General features: G+C 32.2%; 2 protein-coding genes across 2 annotated transcripts; both read right to left on the bottom strand.

Annotated features, from left to right (window-relative positions):
- Positions 1–1,905: 1,905 nt before the first annotated feature.
- Positions 1,906–3,623, bottom strand: LOC131594219 (GDSL esterase/lipase EXL3-like). The gene is made up of 5 exons (XM_058866303.1): positions 3,335–3,623; positions 2,973–3,103; positions 2,638–2,874; positions 2,275–2,530; positions 1,906–2,178 (listed from the first exon to the last, which is right to left on the bottom strand). The coding sequence occupies exons 1-5, from the start codon at positions 3,618–3,620 to the stop codon at positions 1,988–1,990; spliced, it is 1,101 nt and encodes a 366-aa protein (XP_058722286.1). The 5' UTR covers positions 3,621–3,623; the 3' UTR covers positions 1,906–1,987.
- A 7,603-nt stretch (positions 3,624–11,226) lies between these two features.
- On the bottom strand, positions 11,227–14,026 carry LOC131594218 (GDSL esterase/lipase EXL1-like). Its single transcript, XM_058866302.1, has 5 exons — positions 13,446–14,026; positions 12,809–12,939; positions 12,484–12,717; positions 11,828–12,083; positions 11,227–11,600 (listed from the first exon to the last, which is right to left on the bottom strand). Exons 1-5 carry the CDS (start codon positions 13,720–13,722, stop codon positions 11,410–11,412), a joined length of 1,089 nt encoding a protein of 362 aa, XP_058722285.1. The 5' UTR covers positions 13,723–14,026; the 3' UTR covers positions 11,227–11,409.
- Between the last annotated feature and the right edge of the window lie 1,985 nt (positions 14,027–16,011).

Raw genomic sequence — 16,011 nt, 5'->3', positions numbered from 1 at the left:
TAGTCATTGTTAGATAGAGTATTGAATAAGCTTTCCAACGTTTCGAACTAAGCGTAATTCAGAGTTACGGTTCTCAAGTTATGGCGAAGACAAAATTTGGTTTTTTCTGACACCGCTTAGCGAGATTTCCTGAGAAAACAGCTTGTAAAAGGGGCAAAAATTACATTTTTTATGTTATGTTTTGGGGTATTTGTTCCCAACTCATCAAACTCTCATTTTTAGGTTAGATTAGGTTAGAAAACAACTATAGAGCTTATATTTGGATGATTGGAGGTGGATTGATCGTCGAACGGAGCTGACAAACTGGGATATTTTTGGTTCATTTCTCTTCCTCTTTGTGTTTTCCCATGGCGTTATGTAAAACTTGCTTTATAAATTTGTGTTGATTGTTGTCCTGGATTTTTGCTTTGTGATCGGGGTTTGAGTTGCTTTAGAGATAAACTTATTGAATCCTTATCTAGGATGATTATCTGTTAGTTTCTGAACTCTAGAGATAGACTTAGAGCTAACAATAACTTGCGTATCTATCCTTAATACTTCCGTGTTCGAGTTGCGCGTGAGAGATCGCCACACGAGAATACATATGTTCTCTCAACTTTGCGTTAGAGATAACATTTGTTGTAAATTTTCTTGTAGGTGCTCCTGAGATGAAGACTGATGTGAGAGTTACGTGATGACATTGACGAGTATTGTAGGTTGAGTATAATTGGTATTTTTGTCAAACCAAACCACAAGTTTTCGTTCACTCATAGGATTAAACTCGAAAAAAATCCAAGGGCATTTTGTGCACAAATCTATAAGAAAGTGTGTGATTTATTGGGTTTTGATGATTGAAAATTGGAAGAAGAAGAAGAATAAACACACTTCTAGTCGGAAATGATGTAAAAACGTTTAAATAAATGAAACAAATAAAGAACATTAACAGGAAAGATAACATTGCATGGCTTTGATTAACTGAAATAAGAAATGGTGCGCTACATGTATCTTTCAAACTCGTTTCTCCCTATAACACAAGTACTTTGAGTTTTATGGGAATTTTGATAAGAATTTCAGACCTCTAAATCTATACAAGAAATCTTCTTATATACTATTACATTTAAAACCGTCAATAACAATTAGGTCTCCATCATTTAACACTTACCTTTACATGTGTGTGTTCTCTTTCTATGATGTGCTTGCACGTGTCTTGGTCCCTAAATTATTTCTGAACCTTTGTTAACCATTTTCAAAACAACTCTACATCCTCTAAACACTTCCGTTGAAAAGCTTCGCGTTGAAATGTCTAAAAGACTAGAATAATTACTAAGTTCTAAGACTTGGTAAGTCAGTCGAACTCACCACTTATATGTCGAGATTACCATTCGAAAAGAGAATGATCCTATTCTTGTAGGTCCGTCCCTGAGACTTTTCCATACCATACTTAGTGAGTTTAAACCCAATGTCAAAAATCACAGGTTAATAAATCCCTCAAAAAAAACTTTTAAATTAAGTCTATCGTGCATTATTTTAGTTGAGTCTCTCAGACGAGACAACATACATCTTGTCTTATGGGAGTCTAAGTCCCTCATAGGTGGCATTATTCCTCCATTATTTTGACTCACACAATCCTCCAAACCCATTATCCCATTGGCAATTATTTACTACAAGAAACCTCTTTTATTTATAAAATAAAATTATTTCCTCAAAACAAAAATACCAAACCTCTAGCACAACTCGCAATTGACCAAGGTCTAACCATAGGTTGTATAGCAAAAACATCAAATTTTTGCACAAAGCATAGTATTCTTGGTGAAATTTCCCATTTAGTAACCATAAGTATATCAACAGATGATTTAAGTATAGAAAATAAATCCAATTAAAATTTAGGAAAACAGAAGGAAAAAAAATCAGTTTCAAGACGTATTATTTTGAAAATATGGCTTTTACATAATGGACAATCATGACTTTTATCACCAATTTGACCCATATCCTTATATTAAAGACCTAATCAAAGAAATTGGCTCATATAATTTTTTAGTAGAGGGGGTATAGTGATTTTGTAAAAGATTTCAGTGGGATGAAAACTGTCCCAAAACACATGTTCTGAAACATTGGAACATATAGATCCAAGACGGTTGCACAAAAATCCAACCTCTAATTTTCCAGTGCCACAACACCCTTTGTCTTCATTTGCAAACCCTACATTCATAATTCAATACTTAATTAACTAAGTTATTAAAGTTAAAAAAATTGTCTAAAAAAATATCTAATTAAAATTTTGAAATTTATAATTACCATAATTTTGACGATTCACAATGACATCGAGTGTACGACTGTAAACATCCATATAAACAATCCTGCTATCTGATAAATTAGTTTTAATCGAATCAATCTCATTCGATAACTTATCATTAAACAATACTGTTGCATTATTGTATTCTTCAACACATTTTCTTTCTGATCCTCCGGCCACCGTTCTCTGCAATGGCACACACCCTAGAGGCGGCACGTTAAATATTCCGATTCTCCGAGCCCCTAGTTGATATATTTCCTTTTAAATAAAATTTGATTAAAAAAATAAATATAGTATATTATTTATAAGATAATGAAGTGATATTTAAATAAAACTATAAGTACAAAATTTATTTATAACCATACCTTAGTGAAGTTGGAAGCTATACTAACCAGAAGATCAGCATAATCAGAAAATTCAGGATATTTAATTTTTCTCAAACGAGTTAAGAAATATGTGTTGGAAATGTCATTGCTTCCAAAAACCACAAGAAAAACACTATTGGCTAAAATTTCATTTGTTCTGTTTTCTCCAACAGATACTTTAAGCTTCTCAATATATTCTTTGAATGAGTCTAGTTGACTTGATAAAGGTATTGCATTCTGATTTTATGAAAATAAACAATGTTAGAAAAGAATTGTGATTAAAGAAAATAAAATATTTTATATTTTGTTTTATCTAATTTTTGTGTGTATATTACCAACAATTTTGATGTAACATGATCGAAGCCAGAACCACCAGAAGCAAAACACACACCAGTTGCCAATTCAGTAGCATTGAGTTTGGGATCTAAATATGGAGGTAGAAATTCTTTGATGCCTAATTCTTCAGCTGAAAATATTTTATATGAAAAAGAAAATTTTCGTTGGCTAAATAAATATTCTAAACCAATTAAAATTATAATTAAAATTATAATTAAAATTATAAGGGTATTAAATTTATACGAACAGACAAATAACATACATGATACTAACAACTGACATGAAATAGTTGAGCAAGAGTTAAAAAGAGTTAACGATTTAGCGATTTTAAATTTTAACAGAGACATAAATGTATACACACCTACAATGTCAGATGGAGCCTTTCCGTTGCTAAATCGACCGGTTGGAACTCCTCCGGGAAAATCTTTTCCATATGGTGCAAAATCGCATCGAGTTATTGTTTTTTTGAAGTTGTTATTTCCTGTATCCATAATTGAATCTCCAAACACAAACAATGCTGGAATTAAAACATTTTCAGGGAGTTCAACTTTTGCATTTGTTTCAAAGCAAAGAGAAAAGAAAAATATCAAGTGGAGAATTATAGTGGAAATTAAAGTTAGAAAAGAATGAGAAGAAGGGAGCTTCATTGAAAAATTCATGTGTAAAATACAAGCTATATGAAAATAACAATAACATGTGGAGTTAAATAGAAAACTCTATATGCTTAATGACAATAAAAGAATTTTACTTTCTGATCCTTCATCTATCACTTTTTTTTTTTTTTTTAAATTGAGATTTGTTGAATATGATTGAATATTTATGAAAAATATTTTATATGGTTACTATACTCATTTACTTATTTGGAAGATTAATTTTGTATCTTATTGGTAATATAATCACATCTTAAGAAAATAAGAAATAAAAAATAATGAATATTCTAAAAAAATATGAAATCGAACGGTCAAGTAATCACGATATTAATAGTCATTCAAAATTTTGATTAGATAGTTAATTTTTTAAAAATTAAAAAGTATTACTATTTGATATTAATCGAACGACCACCAATGCATAATTGACTGATTGTGCGATGTTTATGTCTTCAGTCCATAAAATTGCTTTATGGGAGTAAATATAATTAAACTGAGTAAGTAAAACAAGTTAAAAAGCTAAATATTACAAAAATTATAAAGTTAAATTACATTTGATATTATCACAAAATAATTAATATGAAAATTTTCATTCTAAATCAATAATATTTTTACACAAAAGAAAATTATAAATTTTAGTCGACTTTCTAATGTTAAAATATGACATTATAATATTTTTTTTTAATCAATCGCATTGAATATAATTATAGATAAAACTCTTTAAAACAAAATACTTTAAGAGTTTTGATTAAAAAATATTTCTTTGGGATTAGTCAAAAACACTTAAAATTTGTATTTAATTTTTTTTCTTATACAAAAAATTACTTTAAATTCAATTAAAAAAAAACATGTTAAAACACGAATGAAAATTTTTAAATATTAATTATATTTAACTACTTTCCATTGTTATTTTAAGAAAATATATTGAAAATTCCATAAATTATAAATTTAAAAATAGAAAATTTTTAAAACATAAATATTACTTTAAAAAGGATTTATGATTTTATTACTTTTTATGATTATATTTAAAATTATTCATCGCCAATCAAAATATTGTCTATTTCCACCTATTTGGAAAAAAAAACATCTATTATTTATTAGAAGCAAAAATTTGAAGAAACATCATATATTTAATAAATTTAAAAAAGTCAATTTTTTTTATTTATATTGAAAAATGAATGGATTGGCTTACCATAAATCATAAACTTTTACCCAAGAGCACTTGGATGAAATGGTATGCGTCTATGTTCTGCCATGAACCACTAACACCCTGTTATCTTTCGCCTCAACATGAACTCGATCATCACCACTTAGGCCTGTCTAGACAACCATCTTCACTTCACCCCATAAACTGACCACGGTTCCTCTTGGTAAGACTCTTTTGCTCAAGTAGTTAGTACTGTTTGCAATATTCCACTTAGCCAACTACCTTAGCCCTGCCTTAAAGGTGATTGACTCGTCATTGTTATCCCATGAAAAAAATACCAAGCGGGTAGTAAAGCTTGCAAACTTAACCTACATGGAAGGATCATTTGGCCTAATGGTAGAACCCCTTTTAAATTGAATGATTTGTGCATCAAGTTATCGCCTCTTTGGAAATCCCCCTCAAAATGAGTACTCACATCTCTAAGGAAAAGTTTCTTCAAATTCTCTTTATCTTCTTTTGAGGACCTCCAAAGTGTCCATTCCATCGGCTCTTGGAATTTCAATCTAGGGTTTTTGAAACTATTTGCTTGGTCTAACGACTTCAATTCTAATAGGATTCAACAAAATAATGCTTAGGTTTGGGTCAGGTTTCATTGCTTGTCGCAGGAATATTGGCGACCTAAAATTTTATTTGCAATAGTTAATAGCGTTGAAACACCAATCTACATTGATGGTGCAACTAATAAATCCTAGTTTGGTCATGATTATGGATATTTTGTATGTGTTCTAGTTGATATGAACCTTAAGAAGAAGCTCATGTTCAAAGTGCTTATGGTGTGATCTGGTTTTTCCTTCTTTGTGGAATCGGAGTATGAAAATCTTCCAAATTTTTACTCTGATTGTAAGTGTATTAGCCATCATGTGGAAGTTTGCAAGAAAGTTACCCCTCATAAGGTTTCTCAAGTTGTTACTCCTAAATTGAAAAAAGTGTTTGTTGCAACAAAAGACCATAGAATTCCCCCTAATAAATTTTTGGATCCCCTCACAACCTCAGCTTTCTCTAAAGATTGAGGTCCTTAACGACCCTGTTATCCCTAAAAAGAAGCTTGTAAGGTCTAAGATGAAATTGTTTGTTGTTAACATTAAGGGTCATACTTTGCCTAAATAATGGTGTTTTTGTGCAACACACCTTAATATTATGGTCATTTCTAATGATGACCAACATATTTGTCTCTTGGTTGATGAGAGAGGTTTTTAATTTGATTTATTTGTAGTCTATGCCTTTACCAACTACCTTTGCATGAGACAATTATGGAAGAGTTTCACCTTAGTCTTGGAGAAAAATCAACTTCTTGGTACTTGGTTGGGGATTTTAATTCCATCCTTGGTTCTCATGAGCATTATTGCACTCACACTCATACTAGGGGGCTCCTATGGAAGACTTTGTGGAATGGACACAAGTGTTTTAACATTCTCGTATTGATACCACAATCCAATGGGAGGCTGGTCTTTAACATACTCAAAAAATATTTGAGATGGATATTGGAATTCAATTTTGGATTGACTCATGCTCTTACCTTTCTTTCTCCACTCTTGTTAAAACTAGGTCTGACAACTTCCCTTTAATCCTAAATTAAACTTTCAGCAAACTGAGCTTAAGTTTGTATCAAACTTTAGAATCATTAGAATAAGTTCATGCCATCCTGATTGTTCTAATTCCATCAATTTTTTTAATATTCTAATACCATTGGCAGTCCTTGTGGAACCATGTTTAGTAGGGTACTCAAAGAAGCAATCAAAGGAGTTCTTGATAATGTACTTTTGATGAGGACAACTAAGAGTAAATTTTTATGATATATCATGTGACATCGTCTTAATAAAGGGAAACATCTATGTAACCTTTATTTCCTTTTAAAATTTTACAATTTGTTGTTTGTTGGACTCCCAGTGGATTGGGTAAGAAGCCAATTGATTAGCTCACTTGAAATGCTTTTAGTTGACAAAGAGAGAGGGAAACTCGCACATAAGAAAGAGACTCACGACTGAAAGAGAGATATATTCACGGTTGACACAGAGGTTATGGAAGTTCGCTGCTGAGAGAGAGAGAGAGAGAGAGAGAGAGAGAGAGAGAGAGAGAGAGAGAGAGAGAGAGAGAGAGAGAGAGAGAGAGAGAGAGAGAGAGAGATTCATGGCTGAGAAAGCGTGAAGCGACATGAAGAAAATCAAAGGGCGGTTGAGAACATGAAGCTCGCAACTGACAACATATTGTTTCTCTCTTTTTCCAAGCATGTTTTAGGGATATTTGGATATTTTAGGGACGGCGGCTTTTGTAGAACCGTCTTAGACCTAAATTTGTCCAAGGCGTACGCGCGAATTAAATATATTTGGGCGGCAACTATTGTAGAACCGTCGCAGAATTCTTTTTAGGGAGGTTGGACCTACAACCATTGTAAATGTGTAAGAATATTTTAAAAATAAAAGGGAGGTTGTCCAAAACCACCGTGGAAACCATCGTAACTTACGAAAGATGGTGGTTTTCATGGAACTGTTGCAATCTATATGTCACAAAACACTTTTTTCATGTAGTGGAGTTAGATAAAATTAATAAAAAAATTAAGAGATTTAGTGAAAACAAAACAAATAGAACAAAATAGGGTTTTTCTCTATATAAGTCTAGAGGGATTTAGAAATGATCAATTTGGGGAAAAAGAAGAAGATGAGGCAAACCCTAGTAGAGAGAATTGCAAGAGTAGGATCTCCAATCACAAAGAACTCAAGTTTTTTGACTTAATCGAGGTAAGGGGAGATTATTTCATGATGGGTGTTAAACTTAAGGGATAATGGGGATCCCTTAGCCCCTTTTCTCTTTTATGATGTTTTTGATTGAATTGTGAGATGTTTGTGAAAAACATCCATGATTGTATTGATTGTGATTTCTGTTTGGTATTGTTGATGCTGATTTTATTGTTGTTGATGTGAAATTAGTGTGAATCTATACTATAAAAATTAATTGTTGATGTTCATATGCTATATGATGAGCTGATGAAGAAAAACATGAATATTTGAGGTGATATATGTTAGTTGTTGTTTTCTTGATGTGAAAATTGTCGTTTATATCTATTAATCGAATTCTGAACTATTAAATTGGGGAATAATTCGAAATAAGTTGAATACATTGAAATAAGTCTAAATAAGTCAAATACTTCTCGATAAGTATAAATAAGACAAATAAATTGCATAAAATACAAGAGAATATTGGTCATCTTGTTTCAAGCATAACTTGAGGTTCGTAAGTCCGTTTGAGGCAGGGTTAGTTGATTTGGAAAGCTAACCTTTCTGTTGAAATATGGAAATTAGGGTCAGGAGCGTAGTCAAGTCTTAACTGATATTGGTTGTCCTTTTTCACGCGTGCCTTGGGTTTTGTAAGTTCGTCTAAGTGTGGTCAGTTACGTTGGAAAGCTAAGACATAAATCTTTCTTAGGTTGTTTTACATGCTCCATTGTACTTGTCCAAAATTACATACTACATGGTATCCATATGCGAGTAGAGATCACGAGAGTCCTTTGTATTTCTCTGGTGGTTTAGGGCTTACCCGCGGTGAGGGAGGCCTTATTTCGTGATGTTTTATGGTGATGAAAGAGCAAGCTCACGAGAGGCAAGAAGATCTGTATATTTTGGGTTATTTTGTGTGTATTATGATTCATCTCTCTTTGTGCTTGGGACGAGCTATTTATAGAGGATTTTAGGCATGAAGTTAGGGTTCCCTCGGGAATGATAACCACCCACTTAGTCAGTGGTGGACCGTTGATTCTTATTTCCTAGGGAGACATTGCTTAGGCTTCTAATACTGAATTCTCTTTGACCGAGAAACATGTTTTCCCATGTATCTCACTATTGGGGGAGCAAGGCGCAGTTAGGGCGAGATAATCCCTAATTGGTTAAGTCACCTCAGGGATGGTTGCAATCCTCCCTTCCTTACTAGGCCTTTTACATATATATATATATATATATATATCACTAAAAATAGAAAAATAAATGTCACAGGTTTCAGAGAGCTTTAGTCGCACCATGCATCCTATCCATCATATTTTGGCCTATCATCACGCTATCATCATATGAAACTTGGGATTTGAATAAAAACACTATATCTAGGACCTGAAACTTTTGTTCCTAAGCAATAGAGGACTCAATTACGTGACCCCTCTCATATATATATATATATATATATATATATATATATATATATATATCCTAATAATCACCATTTTTGAAAAAGGAAAAGTATAAGGAAAAACTTGATACATAGGCTTAAAATGACGAAGGATAGAATATAGAGGAGTACTTAAAAAAAGCTTGAGAATTAACCTACACTTAAAAAGTATATAAAAGATGAAAAAAGTGTGAATATGAAAAGGGTCAAAATTCCACTATTATAAAATCAATTACCTAGTTCTCATGAGTTATCATTATCCAAACATAGATATGCGCCAATGATTGGATAACAAAGACATCTACGACTCAAGATTTAGCTTGCATATGATTACTGACTCACAATAATCGTGCCTTCTAGAGAAAAAAATAGGATACCTAAATATTAATTGTTGCATGTTCCTCCACAATTAATACTTGAGAGACTCACCCCTAGCAACACTTAAGAGATCGGCTCGCCCAAAAAATGCTTGAAGGACTCGCCCCTAAGCAACATTCCAGAGACTCGCCCCAAGCAACACTAAAGAGACTCTCCTCAAGCAACACTTGAGGGACTCTCCCCTATGTAATTATGGAAGGAATCATTCAAGAAAAACTTGAGGAACTTACCCAAGTAACACCTGAGAGACTCATCCCAAACAACGCTCAAGGGACTTCCCCTAAGCAATGCTTGAAGGACTCGTTACCATAATCTTCACATAAACCATTGTGCATGTGAATCAATCACTTCACTCTTCCTAGCTTCGTCTTTAAGGAACTATGAACTATGATAACTTTATTGGTACTAGAAAGAAGTAGCCCATATGGTCTTTAAGGAATCGAGCATACATCACTCAGATCGCTCAGCTGTGACATGGGCTGCCTGACCCAAACCTGTGTTTTCCACTGATTCATTTCACAACACATGACATATATGGTGCTCAAGAGAGAGTCAGTTTGACCGTAGCATTGAAGGGGAAAAAAACTTCCCCATATAATGGAGGAAGAATATGTTAGATGATGCTTCTAATTTGAATGGATTCGGGCTTGAATCATGAACGAATCACTTTTCTAATAGTATTTAAAGCACTCTCAAATTTCTGAATGTTAACACAAAGGAATATCCATGATAATTCAGTGTATTTCGAATTTGTATAAGATCGATAAAAATTTGAATATAGGGAAGATGGAATCTGAAATTTTTATTGAAGAGAATGTACGTCTGTAATGTGTTTTATTCAATCTAGAAGTATGAATTTATAGGTGAAGTAGTGTTGTTTCACAAGGTTGTGACCCTTGATGAAACACACCCTTTCAACAATGATTTTTCACCAAGTATTGCAACTTTTCACCTACTGCAACACTTCCCAAGCGTTGTCTATTTCAATTGCCTACTGCAACACTTAACTAAGCATTGCATATTTTCGAATTCAAAAAATAAACTTAAACAATAACTATTAAAACAAGAGCAACTATCACTGCCATGTGTGGCGGCTTGCCGCTATGAGCACCACTGATGTCAAGTGCCGCTTACAAGCCACCACGAGCACCACTAATATCAAGTGCCACTTACAAGCCGCCACAAGCACCTCTACATCCACGTCCTCTAACCTGGAGCCGGTGTCAGAGGTGACACTGACAAGGGGGTGTGGAAGAAACAAGTGGATAAGACTTATGACCATCACATTTGTCTATGTAACACTTTATCCTCTTTACCCTTTTGTTGAGTTAATTAATGTAACTCTTTATAAAAAAATTTAAAATGAGTGATATTTTCTATGTGAGAGTATTTCCCATGATTACTCATTTCTCACTTACACAATTTTTTATCATTTTGAAAAACACTCATAATAATTATTATTGTTATTAATTACAACATAATCGGTCTCCCTTGCTCCCACAAACTCATTGAAAAAGTAGGAGAAATTGTTTCTTTCTAATATCCTAGCTCAAAAGCTTTATGCATCCATCCATCTGAGAAGGTTTTCATTATTGTATTTCCCAAATACAGAGATGATTTTCTCATAAATAACTTGATTATATGATCATCGAAAAACTCATCTCAATTATGATATTTATTACTATATCATACAAAGATGAACACAACTTCAAAAAGTAAATGCAAAATTTATATTTATATGTCAATATTAACCTAAGATATCTTTTGTACATTTCAAATTTTAAACTTCATTTACTAAAGTATACTTTTAAATTTGATCACCTCTAAGCTGAATTTTTCACTCCATCTCTTATTATATGCATTATAGAACAATTGATGAAATGAAGGAAGAACAAGCTTCATATTTAATATGTATTACACTTTAGTCAAAATGAATTCTACTAATAAAAAACAATGTCAAATTTTTAAATATATTAACCAGAGCATCATCCTTGCTAAGATGATATTATTCTGTAAATTTAGAATTGCACAAAATAATCAATAATGTTTTTATACCTAAATAAACTTGTGCAAGTATTTGAGGAGAATAGGGGGAACAAGTTTTTTGTAAACAGATTCAGTTGGGTGAAAACTGTCCCAAAACACATAATCCAAATCATTGGAACATGTGACATCCAAACTATTACATAAATAAGTAACTTCTATTGTTCCTGTGCCACAACATCCTTTGTCTCCCACTCCATATCCTACAAGTTCACAATAAATATTTTTCAAAGGTTAAATAAATATTCAATCAATTGAAAAAAAAATATTAAAAAAATATTTTTTTCTCGTTAATGTGATAATTGAGTGAACATTTGTTTATAGATAGCGTAGATTTAACTCTACGACATCTGATTTATTCACGTTTAAAATGTAGAATTCTGATCATTATTCTCTCGGACAAAAATTAAACATAAATATGGAAGATTACCATATTGTTGATTGTTTAGAATGATTTCAAGTAGAGGGCTGTAAACATCCATGTAAACAACTCTGCTACTTGGAAAGTTGTGGTTAAAAGAATCAATCCCAAGTGACAACTTGTTGTTAAAGAGCACAGATGCATCATTGTATTCTTTCACACATTTTCTTTGTATTCCTCCTGCCATTGTTCTTTGAAATGGCACACACCCCATTGGTGGTGCATTAAATACTCCAATTCTCCTTGCACCTAGTTCATACATTTCCTTCAATTGTAAAGAAAATAAAAAAATTGTTACATTTCCAAATAGTAATGATACTCAAATACTTAGACACTAATTTTTTATACACATGTCACATCTGGTTAATCAGATTTTAAAACATATTATTATAAATTTATTCAACTGTATTAACCATGTGTGACAGGTGTTAGAAAAATTAGGAGTGGATAAAATATTTTCAATGAAAGATTAAAATTAAAAGGGTTAATAGTAATTCACCCCCTGTAATGTTAGCGAATTTTGTTTTTGCCCCCTTCCTACCATTTGACAACGGTTTTTTCAAAAACATCGTTGCCAAAACCTGCTTTTGGCAACGGTAGGAGGGTAAACCAAAACACGCTCATATTACAGGGGGTAAACTACTATTAACCCAAATTAAAATTACCTTGTAGAAGTTATAAGCCGAGTTGACTAAGAAGTCAGAGTATGTAGGAAAATCATATTCCACTTGTCTCATATGAGACAAATAGTATGTGTTAGAAATATCATTGCTTCCTAATACCACAAAAAAGAGACTATTGGCTAAGATGAAATTTGTTCTATCTTCACCAACAAGTCTTTTAAGTCTCACAATGTAATCTTTGAACAAGTCTAGTTGTCCAGACATGGATATAGCTACCTGATTAAACAGAGTAAGGAAGAATAATTCATAAATGAAAATACCAATTTTATTTAGTAGCATTTTTGTGGTTGATGAAAAAAATGTGTACCTCTAATTTTGATGTCATAGGATCATATCCTGCACCACCAGATGCAAAGTTCACACCTGTGTGCAATTCACTAGGCTGCAGAGTTGGATCCAAATATGCTGGTAGATACTCTTTTATTCCTAATTCTGAAGCTGATAGTACAATTTAAAATTAAAAACAAAAAACAACTATATTAAAATTCACATCTTAGATTAAATTAGTATTTCTTTTGATTTACTTTGAGTTTATCATAAGATATAAGCAAGCATTTGTAACACTACTTAAAATAGCTTCTAAAATCAGCTTATGACATGTTAATAAGCTATTTTCAGCTTATTTTCACAAACTATAGTCAAAATCGTATTAAATTTTTATCTACAATTTAACCCAAACAAATTAATTAGATGCACTATTTAACTACAATGTAACAATAACAAATATTTTATGAGATTCTATTTAGCTACGGCATTTTATTTAACTACAATTTGTCACAAATTTTATAATTTGACCTATATTTTTTTATAGAAATAATTTATAACAAAGACATAGACATGTGTTATAAGTGACCGAATCACTCAATACAATATTAAGATTTTAGCTCTTGTCGTTTTGATTCGTAATTAAAAAAAATATAAGAATAATATAAAACTTATGTTACCTATAAAATCGGACGGAACTTTTCCGTTGCTAAATCTTCCGGATGGAATTCCTCCTTTAAAATCTCTTCCATAAGGAGGGTAATTGCACCGAGACGGTGTTGACATATTGTTGTTATTTCCAGTATCCATGATTGAATCACCAAACACAAACACAGCTGGAATCGAAACATTTGGCGGCAGTTTCAAAACAGCCTTTGTTTTGAACAAAACAACTAAAAATATTGTCAAACGAAGAAATGTAGTGGAAAATAGATAAGAATGTGTTGGGAACTTCATAATGTATATAGATATGGTTCACTATTATATAACTGTATATAGTTTTCTTTTTAGAACATTTTCTCCGTATTGCAATGTGAGGGAAGATCAATAATAATAGTAGTAGTAATGACAAAAATTGAAGGGTATTTATTTGTGGTGTGATGAGAGATTGTTACGCAATGAAGGTAAAGTTTTGTCAGTAGTTTACTGGATTCAGTATGAATAGATTGAATTGCATGTGGGTGCATTAAATAGGTTGAGCCAACTATGCCTAAAGACTTAGTAAGTGTTACTTTCATGAAACCCGATTGGGTTGGTATAAGGACCCACGCTCCATTTATAACTAGAAACAATGTACACAACACAACCATTCTCATTGGATCTATTTGAGTAATCTAATAATCAGAATTTAAGGAATAAGTATTATGTTCATAGATCAACCGACGAACATTGATATTATTAGGTTGAACGTTATCACCAAAATTCGGAGTTGAGATCTTATACAGTTGTGTCACTTTATAGTGGTTATTATTTGAGACAAAATAGGAGGGCTATCTATGGAGTAAATAAGACACTTAATTGAGACAGGGAGAGTCCTACAATGTTGGGTCATATGAATAGTATTGATTTAATAAATATAAAGATGCGTGAGTGGTTGATGCGTTGAAAATTTCATGGCTCGAATGATTCAATATTATAAATAAAGAAATGGAAAGTTTAGGAAACAAGTCTCATGAAAAGGATAAGAGACTGCACTTCATTTTCATGATATTATTACTCATTAATTGCTAATCCAATACGTGTAACTGTCAATATAACTTTTTAATAGTGAAGTAGGAAATATAAATTAATATGAAAAGAAAGTAAAAGTTAACTCGAACGGTAACTCTCGCTAAAGACAAGAACTAAAAACAATTAGAAGAGAAAAAAAAAAAAAAAAAAAAAACTACCACCAAAGAGAAACTAAAGTCAACCAAATAAACTGTGTAGACTATCCTTAATTTTTAGGCACAAAGATCTTTGGAGAGAACAAATGGAAAGAAAATACGCAGCACCATCATTCCAAAATAAAATGAGGATAACTGACCATTTAACACATCTCTAACCGCCCATCCATTTGAGTGGGTTTGCTCTCAGAGAAATACCAAAATTCAAAGAATGTGCATAAATTCACTTCCACACCAAGTTTATAATTGTAGAAAACTAGTGATTAACAGTTTAGTTTTCTTTAAAAAAATAATTTTGTTTCGTATTTTTCAAATAGTCCAAATTAAAGAATATCAGATCGAGACCAAGCCTAAAGAAGCATGTTTCTCATGACCTAAATCGTGTAACAACTAAAAAAATCCCTAGGATTGAGTGTGACCGAGGCCTTGACCACCCTACCAATATAAAAATTCTTATCATATGGAAGTTGCAGCCTCACACAAAATAAAGAGATAATTCGCCAACTCCACCTGCCTCACACACACATCACATCCCCCATTACTAGAATCTAACATAATTTGTTGCTTCATGAGATTCTTCCTAGTCATTAGCCTATTTTAAATCATCTCCAAGAGAACACTACAAATTAAGAAGGTGCCAAACTCTTCCAAATCATAGAAGACCCTTGCAAAACCCTTTCAAACCCACCTTCCTTGACTCTAGTCCAAGCCAAAATGTTGTCATAAGCAGAGTTGACTGAAAAACCCTTATCCGGGTATTGCTTCCAAACCCCATTATTCTATTCATATTTTACAAGCATATCAAGATGTGATATTGCAACTATGAAGTTATTTTCTCTTGGTTATTCTGGTGTGACTTGTGACTGCCATGAAGAAGTTATCTTATAAGGAAATCAAATTGTGATATTGAAATAAGAAAATATAATCAATGTGGGCAAGTGTGTTAATTAGTAATGAATTGTGGCATAGAACCAACCACATGGTAGAATAGTATGTCTGATAACATAACAAAACTATTAACATATCTTGTTTGTCAATTGCCAGTATAATGATTCAGTAAGCTAGCTTCTTGACAGTTTATCATGTTGTGCTCTGAATGTGTATTTGTAATCTTATGAACTTCACATATAGATGACACATGAATATCAACTTGGTTTTGGCTTCTTTAGAAACATGCATTTACCGATTTTTTCTTGATATTTTAAAACTGACATTCTGGTATATGAATGTTCATGAGATGTACATATTTTGTTGAGAAGTAATTTTTTACCATTTAGGAAGGTTTGTAACCCCCACTATCTAACAATTTTTTGTAGTGAAGTATGATGTTGACCTTAAGTCACGTGGCGTGCCATGTCAA

This window comes from Vicia villosa, linkage group LG4 (genome assembly GCF_029867415.1).
Source record: "Vicia villosa cultivar HV-30 ecotype Madison, WI linkage group LG4, Vvil1.0, whole genome shotgun sequence".
Lineage (NCBI taxonomy): Eukaryota > Viridiplantae > Streptophyta > Magnoliopsida > Fabales > Fabaceae > Vicia > Vicia villosa.
This window is presented reverse-complemented; position numbering and strand designations above follow the sequence as displayed.